The sequence below is a fragment of the Sceloporus occidentalis genome, unplaced genomic scaffold, assembly GCF_023333645.1.
Source record: "Sceloporus occidentalis isolate IW3139 unplaced genomic scaffold, rSceOcc1.0.p SCAF_3, whole genome shotgun sequence".
Taxonomy (NCBI): domain Eukaryota; kingdom Metazoa; phylum Chordata; class Lepidosauria; order Squamata; family Phrynosomatidae; genus Sceloporus; species Sceloporus occidentalis.
The window spans coordinates 67,682,829-67,710,637 of record NW_028316983.1 but is presented as its reverse complement, the minus strand read 5'-3'; the positions used below and the strand labels follow the sequence as shown (position 1 = coordinate 67,710,637).

At 41.2% G+C, this 27,809-nt stretch overlaps 1 protein-coding gene across 1 annotated transcript; it reads right to left on the bottom strand.

Annotated features, from left to right (window-relative positions):
* Positions 1–2,309: 2,309 nt before the first annotated feature.
* Positions 2,310–26,865, bottom strand: SYPL2 (synaptophysin like 2). Its single transcript, XM_089514844.1, has 6 exons — positions 26,759–26,865; positions 25,854–25,925; positions 19,984–20,108; positions 12,694–12,898; positions 11,721–11,912; positions 2,310–10,152 (listed from the first exon to the last, which is right to left on the bottom strand). Exons 1-6 carry the CDS (start codon positions 26,816–26,818, stop codon positions 10,024–10,026), a joined length of 783 nt encoding a protein of 260 aa, XP_089370970.1. The 5' UTR covers positions 26,819–26,865; the 3' UTR covers positions 2,310–10,023.
* Between the last annotated feature and the right edge of the window lie 944 nt (positions 26,866–27,809).

Here is a 27,809-nt window from a genome sequence, read left to right as displayed (position 1 = left end):
GGAGGACACGTGAAAAAATTTGCTGATTTTTAAAAAAATGTTAATGTAAATGCATGTTTCTGAGGCTTCTATAGACAATTGCCCCTGCGCACGAGAGGCCAAAGGCCCCGGCGGCAATCGGCGGCAGGACCGGGCTGGGGCCGGTCCCAAGGCCTCGCCGGGCCGCAGGTTGCCTACCCCTGGGATAAGGTATATTCTTGCACCCTGGACCATACTTTTGCAAGCCAAAAAAGGGTAAATTCAGTCTCCTTCAGGAAAAGTGATTCACTTTTTAAATAGACTGCAACTCCCTAGCGCTGTTTACCTAAAAACATGGGACAATTTTCCAAAAGCAAAAGTAAAACTTTTTTAAAAAAAATTGACAATCTGTGCCTCTCTCAAAAGGTCCTGGAGGGGTGGCATCTGGCCCCTGGACCTATGGAATTTGTGGGCATGGTGGTGGTAAAAAGCAATTACGGAAAGTGAATATACCTTTCTTTAAAAAATGAAAACACCCTCAAGTATGTAATACATACATAGATACATTAACTTTTCCTTTATTTGACTCCCTTCTTCCTTTCTGCCTTCCATATCACTACAAACTAGAATGAAGAACAAATAAAAACAGAATGCCTTTCACAATTACAGTTGTCCTTCCATATTCGCTAGGGTTAGGGGAACAAGACCCCCGTGAATATGGAAAAAACGTAAATAACAAAAACACTGTTTTTACCTGAGAGGAGACCTCTCAAGGAATCTCTAGGTCCTCCAGTGCAACTCTGTGGTCAATGTCCAACATACACTGACCATAGAATGGCACTGGAGTAGCTACAAATGGTCTTTCAGTGCAACTTTTAGTTAAAGTTGACCAAAGAGTTGCACTGGAGGACCTAGACAGTCCTAGAGAGAACATATTAATGAAATCCGTGAATAATCAAATCCGCAAATATCAAAGCCACAAATATGGAGGGATGACTGTAATAGCATTATAGAATAAAGATGTTACATGTGTTCATGTTCATGACTCAGTTTTTGTACATATTAATCCAGATGTGGGAATCATCTGGCCTTCTAGATGTTTTTGGAGTGCAACTCCTAGCATTCCTCATCATTGGATAAGCTGATTGGGCTGCTGGGAGTTGTAGCTCAATGAAACCTGGAGGGCCATGCATTTTCTATCCCTGCATTAACCCTTTGCAGAGCTCAAATTGGCAATATGATCCAAATATTCTGAAGCAATAAGGACATAACATATTAACTCCTTAAGCAAGAATTACACCTTGAAGAACAGCACCCCTGCCCAAGGCTTGATTCTGGGATGTATAGGTAAAAACTATTATGACACTAAGTACTATCAACTCCTTTAATATGAAGTCAGAGGCTTTCACAGCCAGAATCCATGTTTTTTTGTGGGGCTTTTGGGCTATGTGGCCAAGTTCTAAGAAACAGAGCAGGCCCTAATAAACAAACAAGATATAACCTCCAAACTCTGCACTGAGTTTGAAAAATACTGATCTGATTATAAACTTGTTTTGGCTAATCACCTATTCTTCATATAAAACCCATATATCTTCTTAGATGTGAAACTGGATATCTCTGTCACATCAATGAAAAAATCCAACTACAAAGAGGTTCTCCCAATTTGTTCAAAAGATTTTATACTTTACTCTGAGGATCCCAGTATTCAGTAATGGGATATTTAGTCAAACATAATTGGAACAGGGGGAAAAAACTATTGCAGGTGAAGAAAGGATCTTTCATGACTATACAGTGCCCCCATAAGGGATTTCCACATATGCTCACACCTCATTGAAAACACGTGCCACACACTTTGTCGCATGGCTTCAGTGTAAGCTTGAAGCCTTGTATAGTGCACCCACGTATGGCGCGGGCGCACTGTACATTGAAATTGATGAAGTCCTATATGCAATATACAATATAATAGCCACTGATGAGGACACAACTTGAAATATGTTGTGCTGGTCTTATTTGACCAAGCTGACTTGGGATTGAATTTGGGATTGTTTGATTTGTGAATTTATTGGTCAATAATTCTATGAAGTTGAAGGTTTTCACAGCCAGTATCCATATTTTTGGTGGGTTTTTTTGGGCTATATGGCTATGTTCTGGAAGAATTTATTCCTGATGTTTTGCCAGCACCTGTGGCTGGCAAGATGCTGGTGAGACGTCAGGAATAAACTCTTCCAGAACACGGAAAAACCCATAAAAAACCATAATCAATAATTTTATTTAACTATTTTTCACTGATTTGCTCTGATAATCAGTGGACCTTTGCATATGGCTTTTAAATTTAAAAATGACTAGGTGATTTGTGTCAATTATCAGTTGATACTTTTGTGAGTATATTTTATGTCCTTCAAACAGCAATGCTCCATTGAAGCAGGGCAGGTTGTTAAAATGAGTGTGGGAATTTAAGCATGGGAACATGCACATAAGGCCCAGTTCAGCTGTGAATGCTACTGAATAGACAGTGACATGATCACTACCTCAACCTTGTCCCCGAAATGTGAACAGGACTGACTTAATCATGATCAGTATTAGGATGTTTGTCTTGTCTATGGGTCTTCATGATTCAGCAGCAGCTGTTTCTCTTGATGTTTCTGGCACCACCAAATCAGAATTAGCCTGAGTAGGGAAGACTTCCAGATATATCTGGAAAACAGCAGGAGGTAGAGAATGCTATAGGGAATAGCAGTTTTGAAGCATATTGCAGGGAGGCTGATAATGCTATGAAACGTATTTATGCCACAAATAGCAGGACCTGGCTTCCATAGTACTATTCTGAATGTCTAATTTTTAAACATGAACAAGCTTCTAGTCTTCATTACGCAGAATGCACATTTTCTCGCCTGCTTTGGTGGACCCATGAATTAATCTGCAATACGTCTGAATTCCTGCTATTCCTTTCTATAGTCTGTTCACAAGAAGGGAGAAAGTTGCTTCCCCCCACCCTTCAAATGAAAAACTGGTATAATTTATTCAATTCATTTTTATTCAGACTGATTTTCTTTTGTGGAAGAACAAGTGGGGTATACAGTAGAGGTTAAGGTCCTGGGTTAAAATTTCCTACTCACCCTACTCAGGACCAGTTTACTAGGTCCTGGCTTGGTCTTGTCTCTGCCCCCTCCCTCCCACTTCATAACAGAAAACAGGATAGCTGCCTCCCACCTTCGCACCCCTGACCAATGCATAGCTTCTTATCAAGGAACTATAAGTAATGGATCCCCCATCATCCCACAGCTGAAGCGCTAGTGATTTCTGTAGGAAATACATGGATTCATGGCATAATAATTCTAATGTAACTACCAGTGCCAAAAAAAAGGAGGAAACTGTGAGCCTGAGGCCCTGTGCAATTACACTCGGCCCTTCGTATCCACAGATTTTTTTATCCATGGATTCAAGTATTCAAGGTTTGAAAATATTAAAAAATATATAAGTTCTTAAAAGCAAACCTTGATTTTGCCATTTTATATAAATGATACCATTTTACTATGCCATTGTATTTAATGGGACTTGAGCATTTACAGATTTTGGTATCCATGGATGGTCCTGGAACCAAACACCAGTGGATACCAAGGGCCCACTGTATTTATAAGTTACAGTAGGAAACATTCCCCTTCACCACTACTACAGTACTAATACTAGTCCAGCATTAGTATCTGATATGAAAAGCTGAGAGAGCACACCAAGTGAAAGCTTTATCTTTCTAGAACCAAGAACAGACCACATCACAACTCCACACAAATACAATTAAGGCCAGTGCCATCTAGTGCTTAAACTATGTGATGATGTTATCCACACTTTCTGTCTTCCCAAAGTAGATATAGCCTCACTCACACACACACACAATACGAAACCTATAAATCTTTTCTTCAAATACTGCAGCTCTCTGAAGAGATGAGGGTATTTTTAGCCATTAACAGAGGGGTGGGTAGTGGGCGACATTTATCTTTAAATACTTGAAGAGCTGTTGCCTACAAGACAGAAGTCTGTTCTCTGCTGCTCCAGAGGAGGACAAGTTCTAACTGGCTTAAGGTACATATGTATTGATTGCAGCAGAACACCAAGAAAACCTCTCAACAGTAAGAACAATTCACCAGTGGAACCAATTAACTGGCATGACAGACTCTTCTTCCCTTTCTGGTTTTTGAGAAGAGTCTCGACAGCAATCTATTGGGGATGCTGTCTAGCTCTCTTGCAGGTTGTGAGTAGACTAGGTTGTCTACAAGATTCAACACTATGCTAACTATGATTGGCATTGTTCAGTTAGCAACCATGCCCTATCCACCAAAATACACATATCTTTTTAGTGATTGCAGCAGGTGGAGCCGACATGCAGGCCTCAGCAACCTACGAGACCCCAAAAGTGTACCTAGAGAGCAATAGGTGATGGAGCTACAGCAAACACTTCTAGGAATGGTATGTATGCTGACATGGACACTCAGCAGGATTTGATGCTACTGAGCACAGCAGCTTTGCTTTCATATTTTAAAGAAAATTTGTAGTCAGAATGGGAAGGTGTATAGACATTATTACTGGTGTTCATTTTATTATTTTTCTACTTGTAAAATATATTGGTTTAAATCTAACTACTTGTCCCAGCTAGAATAGACCCAATTAATCTGTGTGGTTTACATAGGAAAATGATGCACTGGGTCCACCATAGCTGAGACGTGCGATCGGATTTAGGGTGTTGTTTAGGCTGTAGTATGAATGGATTCCTGGTAGAGAGCCAGCATGGCCCAGTGGTTTAAACACTGGAGAGACCAGGATTAGATTCCTCACTCAGCAAAGAAACCCACAGGGTGACCATAGGCAAGTCACAAACTCTCAGCCTCAGGGGGAAGGCAAAGGCAAACCCCCTCTGAACAAATCTTGCCAAGAAAACCTTAAGTCTTAAGAGCTGTCATATGTCAGAAATGACTTGAAGGCACACAACAATAGCAACCCTTTTTAAGAAGCATAGTGCTTATTCAAAGCATTTTTGGAAAAAAAAATGAGTGTACCATATAGGAATATTCATAATGCACAGCTACATCACTCAGATACTACTTTAATTATCATGGCTCCATCCCCCAGAATCATAACATTTGTAATATAAGGACTTCTCTAGCCCATTCTCCTAAACTACAGAACTAAGAGTTCCCTTGCAGCGAAAACTACAAATTGGAGGATTCCACGGGAGAGAGCTATGGCAGTTAAAGTGGTATCAAACTACTGTAACAGCATAATGTGGCTATATCACAGTGCAGCAGGACCAAATTCAATTTTATTCCTGTAGATAAAATGTAGCACTATGTATACTCAGAGTATTTTTCACCAAACTGTTTTGCTCTAACATGGGCAAAAGGGAGACTGGGATCTACTGGTAGATATCCCAGTGATTTGTGCTAGATTGGTAAGGATTTCCAATTCCCAGTGGTGGAAAAGCCTCAAAAACAAAAATCCATTTACATCTTGTAAATTAAGCTGCTAAAATCAAGAAAACCTGATGGAAAACAAGAATAGATTTGTGTGGGTAAAAGGACTAGCATGTGAGTCCCAGCTTTGGTACTGAAAATGAATTCCTGGGCCAAAGAGGTGATCAAAAATACCTTATGCCTCAGTTCTGTATCAGTCGGTTGGAACCTTTATTTCATCTGCCTCCAAATTGCGGAACTTGCAGGACTCAGTAAAAAACAAAGTGGTGGCCACAACTGTCTACCTCTCCCCTTCAATATGTCATCAGAGTAGAAACAGATGAAAGGCATAAGATTGCAGAGAAGAGAATGGGGGAAAGGTAAGGGACAGAGATCTTAGGTATACACGTTACAGCTTAAGTAACTAACATACATGGCCTTCCAGGTTGATCTCTCCATCTCCATGCAAGACCACTAAGACCAAAGCCTAATACAGGGATGGGGAACTCCACTGTTGTCCAGAATTTTGCCCCTCCCCTAAGTACACTCCACTGACACCAGTAAAGCTAAGGTAAAACCAGAAGTCCCAATTTTGGCCAGTGTTTTCATACTGGGAAGGTTGACAAACACTGCACTTTATTTTTACAGCAGTTTGTTGAAAAAATCACCCTAATATCCCTCGATTTTAAAACTGGGGCTGAAGGCAGTACTTTCCCTGCAATAATCTAATGTGGTATCTGTACCACTGCATCTGTTGCTGGAATACATTTCTGGAGATTTCTTATCAGTTGGCCCTCTATCATATCTGTTTTATCATCCCTTTTACCTTATAGATTTGATATACTACCTCAGCCTACTAGTTTGTCCAGAGATCATGAAAAGGTAAAATTGTGAATGTGTTTAACCCAGAAGAGGCAGATCTATAGTATCAATTGCAAATCTTTGGCAGTATTAGCTGTTCCCCTTTGTCTTTATGCAGCCAGAAAGCAGAAATCAGTCTTAATCACAATGTCAAATGTAAACACGTTTGTAATTTCAAAAATCAAATGTACACCAACTTTGGATGGCACAAAGGCTCCAGAAAATCTTCATGCCACCTGATGGTATGATCAGGATAGACACTTTAACAGTGTGATCCTTAAAAAGACAACTCTATTTTATTAAAATGGGTTGGTCAGAGCTCAAAATGGAAACCATGGGAAAGCACAACGAAAACTTGCCCAAAGCTAGCAATCTCTTACTGCACATTTTCAAGGCACTTTGTTAGAGCCATACTTACAATCATTGGAAGAGGGGAAAACATGCAACATTCTGACCTCCTGCAGGAGAAGCTAAACAAGAACTGACAGTCCAGGCCCAGGAGCATACAGTACAGGTGCCAGTTTCAGGACCACATCCATTAGAAATGGTGTTTTTTTCCAAACATCATGGAGCAGGTGGATTTTCTGAGAATTCACTCTCTTTATGCATCTTTAATCACAATGTTTCCCACCTTGAGCATTTGTATAGATGCCACACCTGGACCCCCTCCTCTTTCCCTAGCTTTTAAAATAAAAACATTAAAAAGAACTTAGGCCACAAAACATAACACTACTATAAGCCAAGGCTGGCCCTTCCCCCTTCTTTCTGTTATAAATTCTGCTTGCCCCTAGACATAATGATAATAATTTTTATTTATATTTCCCGCCTCTCCCTGCGAACAACTGTTTGAAGTCTGTCTTGTGGGCTCCATCAAAGCAGAGGGTTGTGTCATGCCTTAAGTTTCAGTGTATTGGGTATATCCCAAAAAAGTAGAAAGCCCACAAGTGTGTGAAGCATCATACACCTGCTGCCTGTTCAGCTGCTCCCAACATCTTTCTCTTATTCTGGGCACAAAAGTTATGCCACATTTAACACTGCTGTGCCACACTATACATTACCTCTCTTTTTTCAAATAAATAGATGCTAACTCACATGAACTTGGGCCATTTGAGAAGTGATTTGCAGAACTTGTAGCATGCTCAATGATACACAATTCGTATTTCAGGAACCATTACTACCAATTTGGATGCCTCTCCTCCTGACCATTTATTCCTGCTTCTAGCATCCATTTGCACAGTGCATTTCCAATGTTTGAAGTAGTATTTAGTCTTTCTCCATGGCTTATATGTAAAGGTCAGATCCTCAGCTGGTATGATGTAGCAGCATTTCAGTAGTGTGACATTAATTTATGTTAACTAAGGATCTTCCACATATCTTTAAGTAAAAAACATATCTTTACAACATACAGAAAGAATCAGATATGTATGTAAGATCAAAGAGTCTTTTATCCACCTAGGGAAGATATGGAGGACTGATCCACTTTCTCAGGTTTCCCTAATGTAGTATCAATTGGTTCAAAGTAAGATTGTAGGGATGGTGCCCTATAATGGGCAAGCAGCGAACACATTACTCTAGAAGAAGCTGCATCACTAGGCCTCCACAGTTATGAAGCTGCTTATGGCCAGAAAGGATTTTTGGGGGAAAATATATATACTATGAAAAATAATTCTATTAAGACTTATTAGGAGTGTTCTTATCAGTTTACATAGTCCCTATGCAGCAAGAAATTTAGACTGCAGAAGTACAAAAATTTTGTTTGTATTCTTCTTTGCATTTCATTGCAGAGATGCAAACAGAATTCCACAAATGGCACTTTTCCTATGATGTAGAAGCAATAATCAAAATTAGGGAAGAAAAAGGAAGTTTACAAAAAATACAACGGCAGTTTTGCTTACTATTGAGGTCCCATACCTAATAAAGCACCATGAACATTTTTCCTTCTGCAAAATACATTTCCTCTCTTCCATCATGGAAAGGAGGAAGAGAAAAGAATAAGAGAAAAACCATGACCAAACAAGGTCTGATGTGAAAGGTTTAATTCAGCAGAGAAAGAACTCACACTCACCTTCTTTTTGTATTCCCCCACTCCCAAAACCTATTTTTCCCCATCCAGTATTAAACACATTGGAGGCACTGGAATCTAAGGGTTTGGGGGCCTGCCTTCTTTATTTACTCACACAATGGGTACCAAGCATTGTTCAGAGAAAACCTAGTGTTAGGTTCCAGCCTCCTGCTGGCATCAATGGCAGGATCAATAAAAGGAAGAAAGTCACAGTGAGACAGCTCATCTCTACTGAATTACCTGCTTCACATATGTGACAAAGCAAGTTGTACTTACAATTTAAAAGATGCAGGGAAAGAAGATAGAACTAATACTGCCTTAACCACGTTCTGGTGGTCCCATCTTCTTATTGAGGGACATCCAAGTAGCTTAGGAACTTTATTTAAAACTCCTGTGTTCACTTGAGAGCCTTGAGATACCTCAAGTCTCTATCAATGTTCCGTAAATTCTACTGCCAGCTGTCTCCTGCCACAGTGGAGCTAAAGGGCATGTGGCCAAGAATATGAGAGTTCCATGACAAACCATCAACGCCACAAAATTTAGGGATCAACAGGTGTTGTTAACTCTAGGGTTAGAGCCGATACAAAGGTTACAAACCACAAAGATTCTGCCTAGTGTAATATGTGCAGAATTCCATCTTATCTCTGCATGTTTTTTAGCCTGGAAATGAATGCCCTAAGCCTCTTGGGCCCATGTTTTATAACCTGCCATCCTAGAAGCTAAACAAAATTTCTTTAGGTTTTTATATTCATAGAAGCTGACTAGTTGTACTTAAAAGAAAAAAAAACTCAGGAAAACACTGATACAAATGCCTAGAGTTTTCATCTATTGAGTGATAAAAATATTCCCTGATACTACCTCTTTGTTATACGCATCAGACACAGAGGCCAGCATCTGATAAGTACTGCACACTGGCAGGAGCACTTCTAGTTCAGCATGGACATAATATACATTCATGTATGACCAAAGATAAAAGAAAAGAAACAACAGATCTTTGCCATGCAACAGTGAACTAGCCACCTGCAGGCAAACAATGCCTTAAGCTTTAATCCAATCCAAGGGAAGCTGAAATGTTTAGCACATTCTGCCTATAATGGAACAGGGGGGAAAATGCAACATACCCTCCTTCCTATGTAATAAAAATAAAAATACTCTTTTCTTCTTTATTTTGCTGCATAAACCTAGATGGCATATTTCTGTTTCTGCTTTTATTATGGCTGCAATGCATAACATATATGTTGTCTCAAAGAAACCTAGATGCCCCACTTCTATGACACCAGTATTGTAGTTCTTTCTGTGCTACCAGCTTCCCCCCACCCCTTTATAACCTGGTCAGAAACAGCTGTGAGGAAACCAATGCCACATATCCTAGGACTGGCGGCCAATATTTTTATGTACAATACCATATATGTATATGTATATACATATGTATATATATATAAAATTCAAATAAAGAAATATTTTGTTGAAACTGTGTGCAGTTTAGGACCACAAGAGCACCTCTAGTTTCAGCTGGAGCAAGGCATCCCGTAACAGTCACAGAGGGAAGCCAGTATGACTGTTGGACAGCAGTGAAGATGGCAGACAAGGCATTATTTCCTGCCCTGCTGTGAAATGGATGAAGATGTAGGCGAGACAAGGCACTGTCTGTTTTTTCTTTGGTAGGGAAAGAGGAGGCTTCAGGAGTGAGGGGAAGGTTCCTTATTGCTTATCAACAGCTCCTTGTTCAGCAGAACTTTCCTTGTTGGTGGTCTGTGTGTGCCAAGGGGTTTCTTTAAAAACAAACCAGCAGTTTCCAGCCCACAGTATAAAGTTGACAAAACCAAACAGCTAAGAAAGAAAGAGAGAAGTGCACAGTTAACACAAAAATATTTATAAGCCAAGGTATCTCAATAGCATGAGAGCTCACACAAAATCATTTTCCTTAATGTCTTGTTCAAGACCCAACTGTGATTAAAGAGCAGTATTCTGGCAAATTTCTATTAATTTTCAACGCATGTTTATATGGAGTAGTGATTTCCTGCCACACTTGTGAGCATGAGGACCAAACTGAGGTTAAAAGTTATTTTCTTCAATGGATCTCTACAATCTAAAATAATATTCCTTAAAGTGTGCTGTCCACTTACCTGCTGTCCAGCTGCTGAAATATGTAGTTAGGTCATCACTAAGTTGGTAGCACTACATACATCAGAAGAACTGTTATACTGTACTTCCTTTCTGTATGCAGTCTAAATCAACATGCTCTACTAAGTACTAAGCTCAGGAAACTTCAGCTGGTTCAGTGGAATAATTTTATCCCCTGAATCCCACCAGGTGCCACCTTGACCCCACTGTGGGCCATATGTTGCCCATTTCTAAATGGTCAGGTATTTTTAAAGGACTGCCTAAGCCTGTATGGATCCAACAATGGCTTTAGGTCAACACTGGAAGTTCAGCTTGTAGGCCTCTCTTTGAGTCAGGAGTGATCTGAATGCAGTCCCCAAAGTTGTTTTCTGTTGTTCCAGTCCACCCAGGGTCCCATGTATTACCATTTTGGGGGCAGAAAAGGGTATACTGCCTGTACTGTGAGCCCCCATGTGCAACAATTGATCTGTTAAATTGAATGATGCCCCCTCTGCACTCTATAATATGGGGAGGAAAACAATTTTTCAAAACCAGAAGTAGACTTTCAGATACTTCATTAAAAAAAAAGCCCTTTTTGGACAGTTCATGTAGCCCCTGGAAGGTACCAGGAATAGCAAATTGCCTTGCAGACTTGACACATTTGCCCACCCTGCTTCAAACTGGTAGCAGGTCATCCTGAACACCCTCCCAAAGGATGGACAGTGGGCTTAGTATTCAAAAGTCTTCAGCTTTTTGAACAGAAGTTGTTGGGTTTTTTTAACTGGATACTACAATTTTATAGCTGTGGCTTTGGAAATTGTTTAGTACTGGCTAAGCTATATTGTTGTTTTTCTTTTTAAATACTGAAAATCAGTCAGTTAATTGTAATGTTTAAACTATAACATTATAATAGCACATTATCACATTATAAATTTTACATTGATATTCATTGCTTTGGGTGGACATACTGCAACCAATCCTTTAAAAAATGGAACATAGATGATAGTCCCTGCATTCACTATCTTTAGTTTAGCAGCTATGTTAAATCAGAGCTTAGAAAAGTAGCCATGATAACTGGAAGAATTCTGGGAGTTGTAATATGAAAAATTTTTCCAAGCTCTGTTTTAGACCTCTTCACTCTGACTGAAGAATTCTGGAAGCTTAGAAGTCAGGTATCAAACTGACTAAGCACTATTAAAATCACTAGAGCTATATTATATCTGGCCCAATGCAAGGCAAACCCTGCCATCTGCCCATCAAAGGCTACATAATCCTGCTTCCCAAACAATTCTTACCACAGAAATGTTGGCCAGGCCCATAGAAGGAGTAGCCCCAGCATTGCACACAGCAGTTTTGAGTTGACACACTGACATGGCAGCAATGAGACTGGAAGGCCTCGTGGCTCCTTTCACATCTGATAGGCCCTTGCCCCAAGCTGAAAATGCCACTAGCCAGAAAAAGGTAAATGAGACGGTGACACAGAAATCCTGCAGGGAAAAAAACAGACAACACCACAATAGCACCATCTCCAAGCACAACTATCCTCCGTGGTCCACCCAAAGTGGGGAGCACTGGGGGCTCCTTCTATTTCACCTCTCAGGCTCTTTATATGGTGGATTATATACTCCAAAATGCCCATGTCCAATTTTCCAAAACTAGTCAATATACCCTGAAGGGATCTGCAAGAGATATGAAGCCCTCACAATTCAAAAGAATGCACAATCTTAAAGGAGAAATGTTTAATGATTCATAGTTTTAAGCATGAAAAAGTTTAAAAACTTCAACTAGCCTTTTCTGCTTCATTCAAAGTGCTGCTCCTCATGAAAATGAAGCCTAGCGATTTAACTCTAAATGAGGGAGGACCAAAAGGAGAACCCTGGACATTTACCAGTTTGGCAGCAGCAGAATTTTCAACAGGCACAGCTTGTCATAATACAGTGGTGCCATGCAAAACACTATGTCAGATCCAGTCCACATCCAATCAATACACATTTTAGTTGTGTGAACTAGTCCCTGATATGAAAGTAATCCAAGGACAAAAAGAATGGATAGTATTAAGGGGGAGCATTTCCCATTTGGATAAAGAATTGCTTGTAATCCCAGAGGCACTTACAGGACAGCCTCATTTTTAAAATCAGTCTAACTGTTTTCAATGGTGCTTACTCCCAAGGTAAGTGTACACAGGATTGTGTACACAGCTGCTCAGACACTGGTTAATTGTGGCAGGACTTAACTACCAAACAAAAGAAAACCAAATTAAGATCTTACTGCAAAAGGTAGCTTTTTATTCTCTTTGTAGAGGGAGTGAAATCGTAGATAGACTGCAAGAGCTGCCATGGTGTACAGGAAGGAAAAAACGCCCAAGGTCACAAAGAACTCTGCAGGTGCTGAAAAGTCTCCCATGAGATGCAGCACCCTTTTAGCAGTAGATCCTGTAACACAGTCTGGCATTTCAAATGGAACTTTGTACAACCTGGTCAAAATGAAAAGGAGAGGAAAGAAAAGAAAAGAAACAAAATATTTAATATAGTTTAAATAATAAGGTATAGAGGAGTGGGATCACAAAACACATCTGATCAATGAGGTCAGGATGGAGATGATAGGCTTTCAGCAAATATTAAAAAGTTCATCCTCTCTTGGTGAACGTACTTTTTTTGTCCTTCAGGGCAAACAGATTTTGCAGGCCTTAAACCTGTTTATCAGAGAGGAAAGTGGTATGTGTGTATATACACAGAACAGAAGATCCACTTTCAAACTGCCTTAGTTCTTGTGGAGTGAAGGCATCAGATTCTAAACAGTAAGTCTGGTTGCTTTATTCAATGAACTCATGCCATTCTTCCCACCGAAAATAGTGTATCTGGGTCTCTGCTTATCCTTAGCAATCCGGCTATGGTGACAGACTGAGTGTTCCCTATCCAACCTATTATGATAGTACATAGTGGCTCCTTATCAACCCTCTTTGGCACTGATATTGCTTTCAACAGATGCATGTGTGGGACAAATGCTTTTATTTGACCTGCACAAACACATTCCTTATAAGAGTGAGATGCCACTCTTCTCTTCTTCTAGGATATTGTTCAGTTCTAGAGTACAGACAGCTGGTTTTCTGTAAGAACATGTTGCCCCAGTATTTGGCTAGCTTTCTACCAAGATTGCTAGCAAATAATATAGATTTTACAACTGACACAAAAGTTTGTACCTAGGTGGTGATAAGAGCAGGGCCTGAGCATATGACACTTGTTTTAATATCTTTGCATTGGATGCCAGTGAGCCACTAGGCCCAAGTCAAGATGCTAATTTTAGTTTATAAATGGCTCCGGACCCAGGTCCTTAAAAGACCATCTCAATCAGTACTGATAAATTTGGGAATTATGACCAGCTAGGGAAGTTCTGCTGGTGGTCCCAAGACAGTGTAACCTGTAGGGCTAGCACACATGGACACATACAGGGCTTCCTCTGCAGTAGCACCCTAGTTTTAGAACTCCCTTCTGTCAGATAACAACTTGTTCCTCACACTTTCATCTTTTAAGTTTCAGACAATAACAGATTTGTGGAAGCATCCAGGAAAAAGGAAGTGTTTAATTTGGCTTTTTAATTTTTTAAATTTATATTGAGCATTACAGAGCAAACATGAAGGGAACACCACATTCAACTGAGAATATTTACAAAGGAGTCTCTTTCTACTGCATTATTTCTGTAAATCAAAGAAAGAAACTTATATCCAACTTGAATTTGATTAGCCTTCCAAAAGTCAATGATCAAGCAGAACTGACTGCTGCTTGTTTGCACTGCTATTAATGTACTTTAGCAGATACTTATAATTAATAATATAAGATATTTGTAATTTTATACAAGTGTAACTGGTGGCTTTAACTTGTAATTTTAGGTCTGTGGTTTTAATTATGTGTTTTTGTATATTACTGTTAGCCATTCTGATCTCTTTGAAAAAGGGCAGGGTATAAACTGAGGGCAAGTATGACAAAGTGGTTTGAGTGTTGGACTCAGTGTTGGACTCTCAAGACCAGGGTTTAATTCCCAGTTTGGCTGTGAAACCCACTGGATGATCTTGAGCAAGACACACTTTCTCAGCCTCAGGGGAAGGCAATAGCAAATCTCATCTGGATAAATCTTGTAAGAAAATGCTGTGCGTCAGAAGCAACTTGAAGGCACATAACAATAACAACAACAACAACAACAACAACAACAACAACATAAATTGAATGAATGAATGAATGAATGAATGAGAATATGGCCCTACAGACATCTAGTGAATCCTGGCTCACCATGAATACAGAGTCAATTCACTCCCAATTGGCTACTTGCACTAACACATCCAACTAAGCGAACCAGAACACAGATTTCACCCAAACATCTCTACCAGGTTTATTACACCCAAACAAATACAGTTTTACAATTTTTGCTTGGAAAGTGCACCCCAACCCATGATCCTGGATTTGGATGTCATGGTCAGTTTTTGTTTTCTAGTTAGTCTACCAATCTAAGTGTGCACTAGCACACAGCTCATTCACAGGACACCCAATTTTACCATAATCTTAGCTAATCATGGCCACTGGGTCTGCTCACCACCTTTGCTTGTAAGTTCCATCGTATACATATTTCATAGGTATATGTAAAGTATCTAAATGTACAGCTACAGCCTCTTACTTTCATGATCTCCTTCTGTTATACTAAGCATTATCTTGCACCATTTGCTCTTGTGTGTCTCTTGGCCTATTTCCACCCATACATGAAATTTCTAATTTCAGTTTCATATTCTAACATAAAACATACATGTGTCTGTGTACACATGCACTATACAGGTTATTTTCACCAGGAAAAGGGGTTACTAGAAGAAGGAGCAACCAAGCTGAGCACTGTTAATTACTAAGGGAGTCAGAGATACTGTTCTCAAGTTAGTGAGAGAGGAAAGACATACAGAGACTTTTGTTACTGAGAGAGAAAAGACGCTATGCAGCAAATAAGTATTTTACTAAAAAAAAGTGTATGGAAAGATGTTCTTTTATCATACATAGCCTATGCTACGTAGTAACCATTGGCTACTATCAACATGTAATCCTTTGTTTAGAGAAGGAAGAATATATATCACCTCCAGTATCAGATGCAGTACACCTCTGTATATCAGTTATGTAGGTTGGTGAAATTTGAAGGGTACAGTTGCACTCATATCCCACTGGTGGGCTTCCCACAGGCATCTGGCTGGCTACTGTGTTTGTAAAATGTCAAAATCGATACGCCTTTGGTCAGATCCAGTATGGTTGTTCTTATATCTAGCAGAATCTGTTTTTTCACCTTATACAGACAGTTCCCCAGACAATGACTATGCTGTTGTACAGAACTGCAGTTTTTATATTGTGGGGGAAAATTGCTGAGTTGGACTAGGGCTAAATAAAAGTGTAGTATATATCTATATATCCGTTTGCAAGCAGACCAAATATATCAAGTAGATTATAGAAACTGGAGAAATGCTATGCATATAGTTTTAGATCACTAAGAAGAGCTCTCCACTCAGCTGCTATCAGGTTGTATAACATCAGTGGTTATCTACATATAAATAACCTTCAGCCTCTTCCCACCAGTGCCATTTGAACCAGGCCTGTTATTACAGTCTGAGGTCCTGTAGTTTGACCCTGCAGCAAAGGCTTCCAAGATCAAACCAAGCATTTAGTAATATAAAGAATAATAATAATCAGACAGTTTTCTTCCAACCTTTCCAAGAACTACAAAGCCAACCTACAAAGGTCTGCCAGTTCAAATCCTTTTGAAGGCTATATGAATCTGTACCACCAATTGTAATAAAACTGAATCCACAGAAATCAGCTAAGGATGCCATGAGATTTTTTTAAAAAAAGTTAGTTAAGCTTTCACTGCAAAATGTAAATCTGCCTGAAAATAGTTAAAATATTTCTTTTTCTGTTCCCATGCTATCTTTTTATGAGCTGTGTGCTGAACTCAGGTATAAGGAAGGCAGAAATCGAAGGACTTGTCCAGAGAGAAATTTAACAGCCAGACTGTGCAGGGGGCCCTGTAGCAAAGGCATGACCAGAAGGGAAGAGGTCTACCTCCCCACAATGGAAAGGTTGCAGAGCTTAGTGATTTGCCAGACACATACATTATATGTCCCTGCTGTTACTTAATCTAGACGCCAAGCAGCAGTGGGGGAAGTGGGAGGGGGTCTCAAAGAATGCAAGCAAAGACTTCAACCATCTTAGGCACTTCTCAACCCATGAACAATTCATTATTTCAAAAGAAAGTTAACCAGATATTTTGTTCTATACTGCCACTGCCAGCACCATAACTACCAATTTCAGGTTGTTCTCCTCATCAAATGCATTTCAATAGACCTCACAGACATGTCTCTATTTATAGCTATCAGATGTTGGCAGGGAAGCAAAGATGCTATAACCATGTTCACATCTTTCACACAGCAAGCACAGGATTGATTTCACTCTAACTTTGGTCTCATTTCTACTCATCCAGCAAGACTTGTGGTAAATCTCTAACATAAAAGCTTCACTGCTGATTTTTTCTTTATCCCAATAAAGCTAATCTCCTAATCTGGCATCTCACAAGGGCCTAGGAATGCCACCCACAATCTAATCCACCCTCTCATTTTTTGCAGAGGCAAATTCTGCAAGCCGCAAACATTTGTTTGTAACACATGGATCAGTTAGCCCCACCACAATCTGATCACTATGACTTAAAGAGAGACAGAGTACACTAGCAAAAAGAGTATCTAACATTTTAGACCTGTTTATATGCCTCTCAACAGATGACAGATATGTCAGGTCAGATGCTACTTTTAAATTTGCAGAGAAGGACATCCCCCCCCCCTACAAGTCTAGCAGCAATCAGAATTAGCAGGTGCACTGCTGCCCAGACGCTAACTTCCCCTTTGGAAGTGTGTGGGGAGGGATAATGGAGATGACAGCTAATACATGGGTTTTGTGCTTTAATCACTGCATTAGATCAGTTTTGATGTTACTTTCCTGTGAGCCTCGGGTCTTCTACTCTAACTGGCAGACATTAGACGAGGAATTACCTGTCTGTTGGTGGCATCTAACGAAGTATCCATTGGAGATGCCATTAGAAAGTTCTACCGTTTGTTTTTACAACATCATATTTACAGCCGTCCCTTCATATTTGCATGTTAACTATTTGCAGATTTGATTATTCACAGATTACTGTATTTGCTGTGGTGTCCACTGCTGTGCTGTGTGTGACTGAAAAAGTATGTTCTCTTTAGGCATTTCTAGGTCCTCCAGCATAATTCTATAGTCAGCTTTCACACTGGAGGACCTAGAAATGCCTAGAGAAGTGTTGCTTCAAGTTTTTTTTTAAAAGTATCCTATATTTGTGGGCTTGTTTGTTTTTTACTTTTGATGGGATTCTGCACCTGTAACTGTATATTGTATGCATCCTGCCTTTCAGTCCTAAATGAATCACTCCACCCCCAGATATGAGCTGGCATCCTGTAGATGAATTATGACAGTGTAAGTCAGACTTATGCCTTTGCAAGTCACTGTTTTGGGTTGTGGCACTACGAATACTGTTCTGACCATGCAGCAACCTATAAACAGTGCAGCCACCAACACAGCCATTTCTGTAACTGGAGAGGAAAAGGAATCAATAGAGATACATCCAACTATTTTCCTGTAGCTGAATGCACTATGACAGGCATCCACACAGGGACCTCCTGAGGTCAGCAGACAGCCCCTGTAGATATCTGTCACAGTGCATCCTGTTACAAGAAAACAGCTGGATGTATCCCTGCCAATCTCCCAGCTCTTTGACAATAAGGATCCAACCAAGTTGCAGTGCTTACAAGGTGGGTTTTTTTTTTTTTTGGAGGGTAGGCTTTTTTGGGGGGGGGAGGAGATGTCCTATGAAGATGTAGCTACAAGATACACATATGTCTCCTGATGCAGTCATCATTTGGCATAACTATGGCACAGTGCATTTGAACCAAAAAGAAGTGGGAGGAGGGAGATCAAATTCAGTTGAACCATCCACAAACAGGTTGCTGGCAACATAGAATTCCAAGTCACATGGAAACCCCAAAGAGGTGTTGTGGCATTGGGAGTGGATGTACTTTAGCTGGCAACAGATCTCATTTCCTCAGATTGTCTTTGGAGAGGATGATGCCTCCAAGCAAGGAGTTGCAGACTCCTGTCCATATTAAATAGCCAAACCCGGGCCAGCTGGAAAGGGAGGTACTTTCTTTGAAAAGCTCCTGGACAATGGGGAATATACTTAGGGCAGATGGACTCTTCAGGAGGTTTTTGGTGCCCTAGGGAGCTGGGAAGAATGGTTACCAAATACCCAAACAAAACAGGAAAAAATCTGCCCAAAAGGAATCATGAGAAGCTTAAACAGATTACATTTTTCCACAATGCATCACTCAGAAGCTAAAAGATTTGGGTAAGCACTGTTCACCCACAAACTCTCTTTAGATCACAGAAAACTACTGGTCAGCACACTAACTCACCATGGAGTATCACAGGAATTCTCTCATGCTAAGTCCCTTCTCACTCACTTGTCTTTGAAACACTACTAACACAGTTGAGAACAGATTTCATAAAAAGAATATATCCAGAAAAAAGGAATGTCACCACACAAGTATATGGGTAGTATCAGCTAAAATGTTTACAGGAGATATAACTGAATCCTATGTATCTATGGTAATGCCTTTCCCTCACATTGTAAGCAATGTGTCCATTCATACCTTCTTGACAGCAGACTGTTTGGTTTATGACGCTTACACAGCCTTGAACAGTCAGTATGACAGAACAGCAAACAGCTTTTCAGTCTAGTTATCACAATGATATATATTTTTAAAAATCCACCCTTCATTGAACTTGTAGGAAGTGATCTGATGTGTACTACAACTGTACATCCTGTATATATTTGTCAAAAGATTGCTTTTCTGTCCAACAGGGAACCACTGGCCATTTGTGTGTCTGTGAGCAACGGGTGAAGCATCTGCTTCTGCTTTTGAATGACACCAAAAGAACCAGCTAAGTTATAATTCATATTAAAGCAAATATACCCTACTTGCCTCTTAATTGATTTTATTCCTCTGTGATAACATTCCTAAAATCAGTTTGTGCTACTGAATAGGAGAATGATCCAAAGAACCATGCAAGTAGTTCCATGCACCCAAAGGCCCTTGAGATCCTGTTTCTTGATCAACAACCCTCCATGCTGCATGGTATTCCAGTTCTGAAACCAAAAAGATTCTCACATGTAGTATGAGATACAGATCCAGAGACCTGCTGTTTAAAAAAAGGAGGTAAATATTCTGGTTAAGCATATCCAAGCTCCCTGACATAACTAAAGCAGTTATCTGGCTTGCACTCTATATGCAAGGGAAAATGAACATCTGACCAAATGTTAAGGAAACCTTCTCAAGAAAAGGTAGAATAAGTAGTTAGAAGTAAAATTCCAGCATTTCCCACCCACCCTATCAAGAGCTACTAGGTATAATGCTCAATTTCTCATATTTTTCCTAAATTAACTCTCAGCATGATTCCCCTTTACCTGAAGGGATATCCAAACTGCACAGTGATAGCAGTCGTCTCTTTAGGATCTGCAGTGCATTTCACAGTAGCCCCTGTTTCTGCACTGAAAGAACCACAGGCTCCAAAGGCAAAAATGGCAAAGAGCTGGAGAAAAAACAAAGGAGTTTAGAACCAAATGTGTTCCAGAGGATAGCAAGCAATGGCACAGACACTCCATGCAAGGTAACACATCTAACTTTGCCAACCACTATGATCTAAAGGCCTCAGAAATTAAACACAACCACTCAGGTTTATCTTGGAACTCATAATGGCCCAGCATCGCCTTAGGAAAGTCAGCTTGCATGCAGCCATAATACCATTGTCACAATGCACATCCATGCCAAGTGATGTAAAGACCTGGCAGATTAAGTCAAGAAAAAAAGAATAAGCAACAAACAATTTGTTTATAACCTCTATTTTATCAGAACATTTCCAAAAGAATGAAAAAATAAAAAGAGAAACCTTGCCATCTAGTTTTTTTCTAGATAGATAAGACAACAGTCTGGGAGGAAACTCCAAGCAACCTCTTACTATTATGTGAGAAAAACATCAACTAAAAGAAGCAAGCTGAAGAAAACCAAGAATTGCTGGGACCCTTAGATGCAGTATAACAATTTCTGGGTGAAACCACATGCTTCTAGAAGTTTATTCAATGCTGCCATTTCAGACAACTGAAGGTGGTCACAGAATTCAACATAAAAGGGGATTTGGCCTAAAATCACCTCTATCAATAGGTCAAACATAGCTGTTTTATCCATCTCACAAGTTTTTAGACTTGGACTCAATTATCCCAAAATTAAATTCAGTTGATCAAAAAGTTAAAGCCAATGTATCACAAATATACCTGAAACTTGTAATCTCCCTAACTTTGGGTCAATTAAATTCAGAACACCATTAGAGCCAATTGCTGTGAATGCACTTGTAATCAAAAAGACACAGCAAAAATCATAGGGACCCAAATATGTTTCATTACTGCCAAATAAAAATTGCTGAGGTTATCTGAAACAAAAGAACACAAGACTGAGTTCATGAATTAGACAGCTAATGACAAAATAAGAGAATGGAACAAGAAATTTTTGGCCTTGAAATTGTTCCACCTCAAACAATACACCAACAAAACAAGCCATCAAACAACAAGAGTATCTCATAAGCTTTATCAAGAGCTTTCTACAAGCTTTATCAAGACAATTATCCTCAGCACCATGATGGGGTCAACAGATACCTTTAAAAAAACAAATAGACAAAAGGCAGGGGTTTCCCATGCTAACGATTGGCCCAACTCAGGTTTGTACACATATCAACACAGGGGAAATACAGAATGAAGAACAGGCCTCCTAAACTGGTTCTCCATTATATTTAACAAAGCAAAAGTAGGAAGAGCCTGCCCTATACCAGGTACATTGATCTATGAGAGCTACATCATAATATTAAGGGACTTTATCACATGGGGGGAAATCGGGAGTTTAAAAGGCATTTTCCAGGACATTTGTGTGATCACGGGAAAGATTTTCCCACAACATAACGATTAAAGAGGACTTATCCCAGGATCAGGAATGCTCCAGCAACAAATCATTCACAGGATTTTCCCATGAATTATTTGTTGCTGTAGCATTCCTGGTTCTTCCTAGGATAAGTCCTCTTTAATCGCTATGTTGTGGGAAAATCTTTCCCACGATTGTGTGAATGTCCCAGGAAAATGCCTTTTTAAATCCCCAATTTCCCCCGTGTGATATAGTCCTGAGTGACAACAGTGGACAACAAGACAACAGCCCCACTGCAGCTCAGTTATTATGATCAAAGGTAACACATTATTTAAATGCTCAGTTGTGAAAACAGGCCTTTGTGGAAAAGGCATGAAGCCTTAAAACAAAAATATTGTTTGCAGTACTATGGTTGAAGAACTCCAATAATAGAAATACAGGTACCAAAGTGAGTGTGTGTGCGTGTGTGTGTGTGTAATGCCAACAAATGAGATAGGGCCCATTGCTGCAGCTGCTCATAATAGTTAGACCTAAAATGAAATGAAAATAAAAATTCAAACAAGGTGTCTATACATGCAACTAGTCCACAAAGAAAACACTATTTTTAGGATCATAATCTTGACTTCTAGGGAGATCTCACTTCCTCTGATCCACAGACAAGGTAAGAGCCATGATTTAGTGAAGCTTGATCAGAGATGTTGACAAACCCACAACACTTCAATTTGCCATGCCCATAAGAAGTAAAAATCAAGCCAACAGCCTCTTCCTCCAGTGTTTTCCTTAGTCAGACACTGCACCTAGGTTCTCCCACATGGAATGTATTATCATGTCTAGGTTTGTGTGGGCTGCATTCATTTAGTTGCCAGTGATATCACCATTACTCTCAAAGTATTCACTTTCTCAAGGGAAGGGGGTTTGCAAGATCAAACTGAAAGTGTCACTAACAGCTTCCAGAAAGGGAGGAGCAAAAGTCTGCTGTGGATAGGCAACTGAACAATGCAAATTTAGGACCAAAACTGTGGAAGAAATGTGAAAATAAAAGGGAATCTGAATGGAAAGCAATAATAACACAGAGATCCTTGGACTTTAAAAAAAAGTCTATAAAATCCCAATAAAAATCTTTTATGCAGGAAGGAAAAATATGTGTTAGAACAACATATCACCAGCACAGTACCATCACCACCACAGATGGCTTGGGCAAACCATGCACCATGACAAATGCTTCACCACACTCACAAAAAGAAAACATGCAAAGAGGAAGGACTAACACGACATATTACAGGACTGAGAAATGTATGGCTTGTCATGTGCTGTTAGACTATGATTCCCAGTAGCCCATTCCAACACAGCTAATGGTGAGAAATTATGAGAGTTGCACCAGAGAATGGAGAGGACTACCAGTTTTTACCATGAATTTTCTGGAGTTGTTTTACTACTATTTGAATATTATAGTTGGTTTCACCAAAGCTATACAGTGGACCCTTGTTATCCACTGGGGTTTGGTTCCAAGATCCCTCGTAGATAACAAAATCCGTTGGCTGCTCAAGTCTCATTAAATATAATGACATAGCAAAATTGTGTCCCTTATAAAAAATGGAAAATCAAGGTTTGATATTTGAAATTTATACTTTTTTAAACATTTTTAAACTGTGGATGCTTGAATACGTGTATAAAAAAATCAGTGTATAAGAAGGGCCAAGTGTATGTGCTATTCAAAGAGCTGAAACTCATTTCAAAACCCAAAACCTATGAAATTAATGTTTTCAATACATTTTCTAAAAAGTAAAAAAATACTAAAGGAAATTTCTTTGCTTGAAACACACATAAATTTTGAAATAGTCTCCAGAATGAAGTCTTTTTAGGAGATTTATTCAAACATTTTGTCTAGGCAAAAAACCCAAAAGGGCCTAAATACTTTGAAGGTACCAGATCCCATCTGATCTTGGAAGCTAAGCAGAATTAGCTCTGGCTAGTACTTGGATAGGAAACTACCAACAAACACTAGATGCTGTGTGTAGGCTATATTTCAGAGGAAGAAACTGGCAAAACCATCTCACAGTGTTCCTTGCTTAAGAAAACCCTATGAAATTCATGGGGTAGTCATAAGTCAACAGGTGAGTTGTGTGTATACACACACACATAAATCCCAACAGAACCAAAGTGGTGTAGTGGCTTAACTATTGGACTGGGACTCTGGAATACCAAGATTCAAATATCCACACAACTATGGAAGCCCACTAGGTGGCCTTGGACAAATCACACTCTCTCAGCCTTAGAGAAAAACAATAGTAAACCTCCTCTAAATAAATCTTGCCAAGGGTCTTGATAGAGTCACTAGAAATCAGTAGATTGACTGGAAGGCACATAATGACAACGACAATCCAAATCTCAAAAAAGAAAAAGAAAAGAAAGAGTAGTACTGTATTACATAGAAGTACTACTATTTAGTGGTACTTAAAGAAGCAAATGCATAAAATTTGAGGCAGGAAAGAAAAAAGCTACCAATGCTATTGCACTGTTCACCTGTCATTCATCTGTTGTCTATTTCCATATCCCACTGCTTTAACTGACCAGTCCTGTACAAAGCCCCAATGACCTACTAGTGGGTCTTCATGCATCTGTTCAGAGTACTACCTTAAAGCAATGCAACATGCAGAATCAAATCCAACAAAATACTCAGGGATCCCACTTGCATTAACTTATGCTACCAAGTGTTTGTAACTGCTCACATGGAAGCCATCAATGACTGCTGCACATTACAAGATACGGAAGTCAGCTTAGTTCTCTTATCTCTCGTTAATCACTTCCTGACTCTCTTCAAAGTTTTAGGAAGTACTGTGACTACTTTGCACAATCCAAGTTACCAATGACATGTCCCCTGAGAGATGCCATCTGATTTTGGCAAAACATCTTCCTCACTAAAGAGCTGTTACGTTGTGCCTAAATCAGCTAAAAACAAAATAAATGACTGCTGGACAATGTGCCACCAGAATGCTGTATGGTTAATATCTTTAGATCCTAGAGTGCTGGGAAGAGGGCAGTGGGTTTGTTCCTTTTCAATAATTATAGCAAACATCTAGGTCCAATAAGGCCCATTAATTTCCCTTTCTTGAGATACCAGTGCTTCTTAATCGGAGCTTGGAAAAGATATCAGAATCATAGGACATGCTGGTTAGGGGATTATGGAGGGAATAACTTCTCTGAACTGTGTTCCCAGGGTGACCAGATATCATAACTGCAAAGCAGGACAAGGCACTGCAAAATGTAGGACATTGAAGAAAAATGTTGGCTATGACCAAATAAAACCTAACCACACTCATATAATTGTAAATTCCTGCTTATTAACCATGTTCAAAGTTGAGGACATTATGAAATCCCTCCTGAACAGAAGGTTGAAATATAGGGCATATCCTGGAAAAGGAGGACCTCAGGTTGCCCTGTGTGTTCCCAACTTCAGTGACAGGCAGAAAAGTGAGTGATTTGTGTGGAAACTAACTACTCAGATGCAGATCCTTTGGAGAAGAAACCTAAAGCTTAGCCTCTGCCCAGTTGGGCTGGAGAGCACTAAATAAGTCCAGGGTTTTCAATCTCCCCTCGGGATGCCTGCGAGAAGAGAGTGACTTCGTGAGCTGAGAGACATGTGAAGGCGCGGTATGTGCAGGATCAGAGCTCAGAAAGGTTAAACCCGTCGGAGTGAAATGTGAGCACTGCTAACGCCAGCTCCCATACATACCCGAGTCCATAAATCCAGACGCCTTGGACATAGAAGGCTGCCTTAGAGGGCACTCCCTGCCCCCTTCCCTCCCTCCCTCCTCACTGACTGTTCCTGCATGCTGCCCCAATACCACAGCTAGAAAGTCAATCGCCCCTTCCTCCTCCTCCTCAGCTCCCAGGGCAGCCCCCTTGGGGCCCAGGGTGACCAGATGTCCTCACAGCAAAGGAGGACAAGGCACTGCAAAGTGTAGGACCTTCAAGAAAAATGGAGGACAGGATCAAATCACAGCTTGAAACACTCCTAGAAATGTACATGCATGCTTCTCAGTCAGGCTGCAAGTGTATGACATTTTGGAATTCCTCTTGGACAGAAGGCTGAAATGGAGGACATGTCCTGGAAAAGTAGGACCATGACTGGTCACCCTGTGTAAAAATGTAAATGCATGCTTGTTAGTCCTGCTCTTAATGGAGGGCATTGTAGAATTCCTCCTGGACAGAAGGTGGAAATGTAGGACACGTGCTGGAAAAGGAGGGCCTCTGGTCACCCTGTCGGGGCATTGCTAGCCTGAAGCTTCATCTCTCAATGCCAACCTTCCTTTGGGTTCAGCAATAGAGAAGTGACCAAAAAGGTGGCATGAGGAAATTTTGAACTTACCCATTCCAGGACTTTAATGAATCCCAGGGGCTCCTCCAGGCGGCCCCAACGCAGCCCTGAAAGCAGCTGGGCCTAGTGAGGAAAGCAAAGGGGGAAGGAGAGAAAACAAGGGGATTCAGGTCAGCCAAGAGGGCAAGGCCAGGGGGGACCAGAGGCCCTCAATGCAAAGGAGGGCAAGGCATTCCAGAAAACTGGAGGCCCTGACCAAAGGAAAGTTCAAAAGACTTCTAGAGATATAAAAACACATTTCTTGGTCAAGCTTCAAATGGAGGATATGTTGGAATTCCTCCTAGAGAAAAGGTTGAAATGGAGGCTGTGTCCTGGGAAAGGAGGACTTGTCTGGTCCCCCTGCCTAGGACACTGACCAAAGAAAAGCCCCAGGTGCCAAGAGAAATGCCTGGGAGTGCCTGCCTGGGAGTCCTCCTCCAAAGGGGGACCCTGGGGACTTCCTCCTGGACAGAAGAAGGTGGAAATGGAGGGACAGGTCCCCTGTTTAGGACACGGCCAAAGAAGAGCCAACATTGCTAACAGTTAGGAATTCCTCATGACTTTGGCCATTTGGATTCTTTTATTTCCTGTCTAATTGTAATACATTTGTTTTTTAAAAAACAAACCCTAAAAGCAATGCCTGCGAATGCTCCAAAAGACCTCCTGGAGAGAAATGGAGGACAGGTCCTGGGGAGGGAGGACACACTAACCGAAATGCAATGCTTGGGAGTCCTGCTCCCCTTGGAGGAGATTGGGGCTTCCTCCCGGAGAGAGAGGACAGGATGGCCAAAGGAGGAGAAGCCCCAAAGGCTGCGGGTGCTGCTCCCAAGGGAGGGCATGCGGGGGAAGGAGGGCTCCTGGAAGCCCCTTGGAGGAGAGGTCTGGGGGAGGCAGGCAGGGCAGAGCTGGGGCCCTACCACCAGGTTGCGGGGCTCCTTGTCCGCTGCCGCTGTGCTCCGGGAGCCGGGTTCCGACATGTCTGTCTGCAAGGAGGCTGGCTGTGGCCGTCGGGGCGGAGGGCTTGGCGGCTTGGCTGCTCCGGGGAAAGAGCAGCAGCAGCAGCAGCAGCAGCAGGAGGAGGAGGAGGAGGAGGAGGAAGGGTGGTGCGAGGTCCGGGCTCTGCTCCTGCTCCTGCTCCCTCCTCCTCCGCGGGAAGAAGCCCCCTCCTCGGGACTCCTGTCCAAGAAACTCAGCAGCAGAGAAAGTCCCGGAGAAGGAGCAGGAGGAGGAGGAGGAGGAGGAGGAGGCGCACATGGAGGGAGCAGCTCAAGGGCGGGGCGGGGCCTCTGGGCCCAGGCCCCGCCCACTTTCCCAAGGGGAGGGCCAGCAGACCCCTCCCCAACCCCCCCCCAAAGCCCCCCTCTTCTTCCTCTCGAGCCGAGAGAGGCCACTGGGACTTCCAGCTCCTGCAGAGTGCAGAGAGCCTGACCCTCCACCTGCAGGACTTCGCAGCAGGGAGGGGCCCAGGGCAAAGAGGTCCCTGGATAGGCATTTCGAGGGAAAAGGGGGCCCCAAATCGCCCCCCTCACCTGATCCACGGCTCAAAGCAAGGGCCCTCCTCGTCCCGCCATATTTGCGGATTGGATTATTCACAGACTTGCTTCATATGTTCTCTCTAGGAATAGCCAGGTCCTCCAGGGCAAGGCTTTGGTCAACTTTAAAAGTTGCACTGCAAGCCCCAGAGATTCCTAGAGAGAAGACTAGGCCCTTGTAGCTCCTCCAGGGCAGTTCTATAGTCAGGGTCTGTCGGACGTTGACCACAGAGTTTCCCTGGAAGACCCAGAGGTTCCTAGAGAGGTCTCCTCTCAGGGGAAAACACGTTGTTTTTGTTATTTGCAGTTTCCCCAAATTCATGGGGGTCTTGTGCCCCTAACCCTAGCGAATATGGAGAGACAAGTGTAGTGTGTTGCAACTCATATTTTTATACACACACATAGACACAGTGAAAGGCAAGAGTTTAATCTGCCT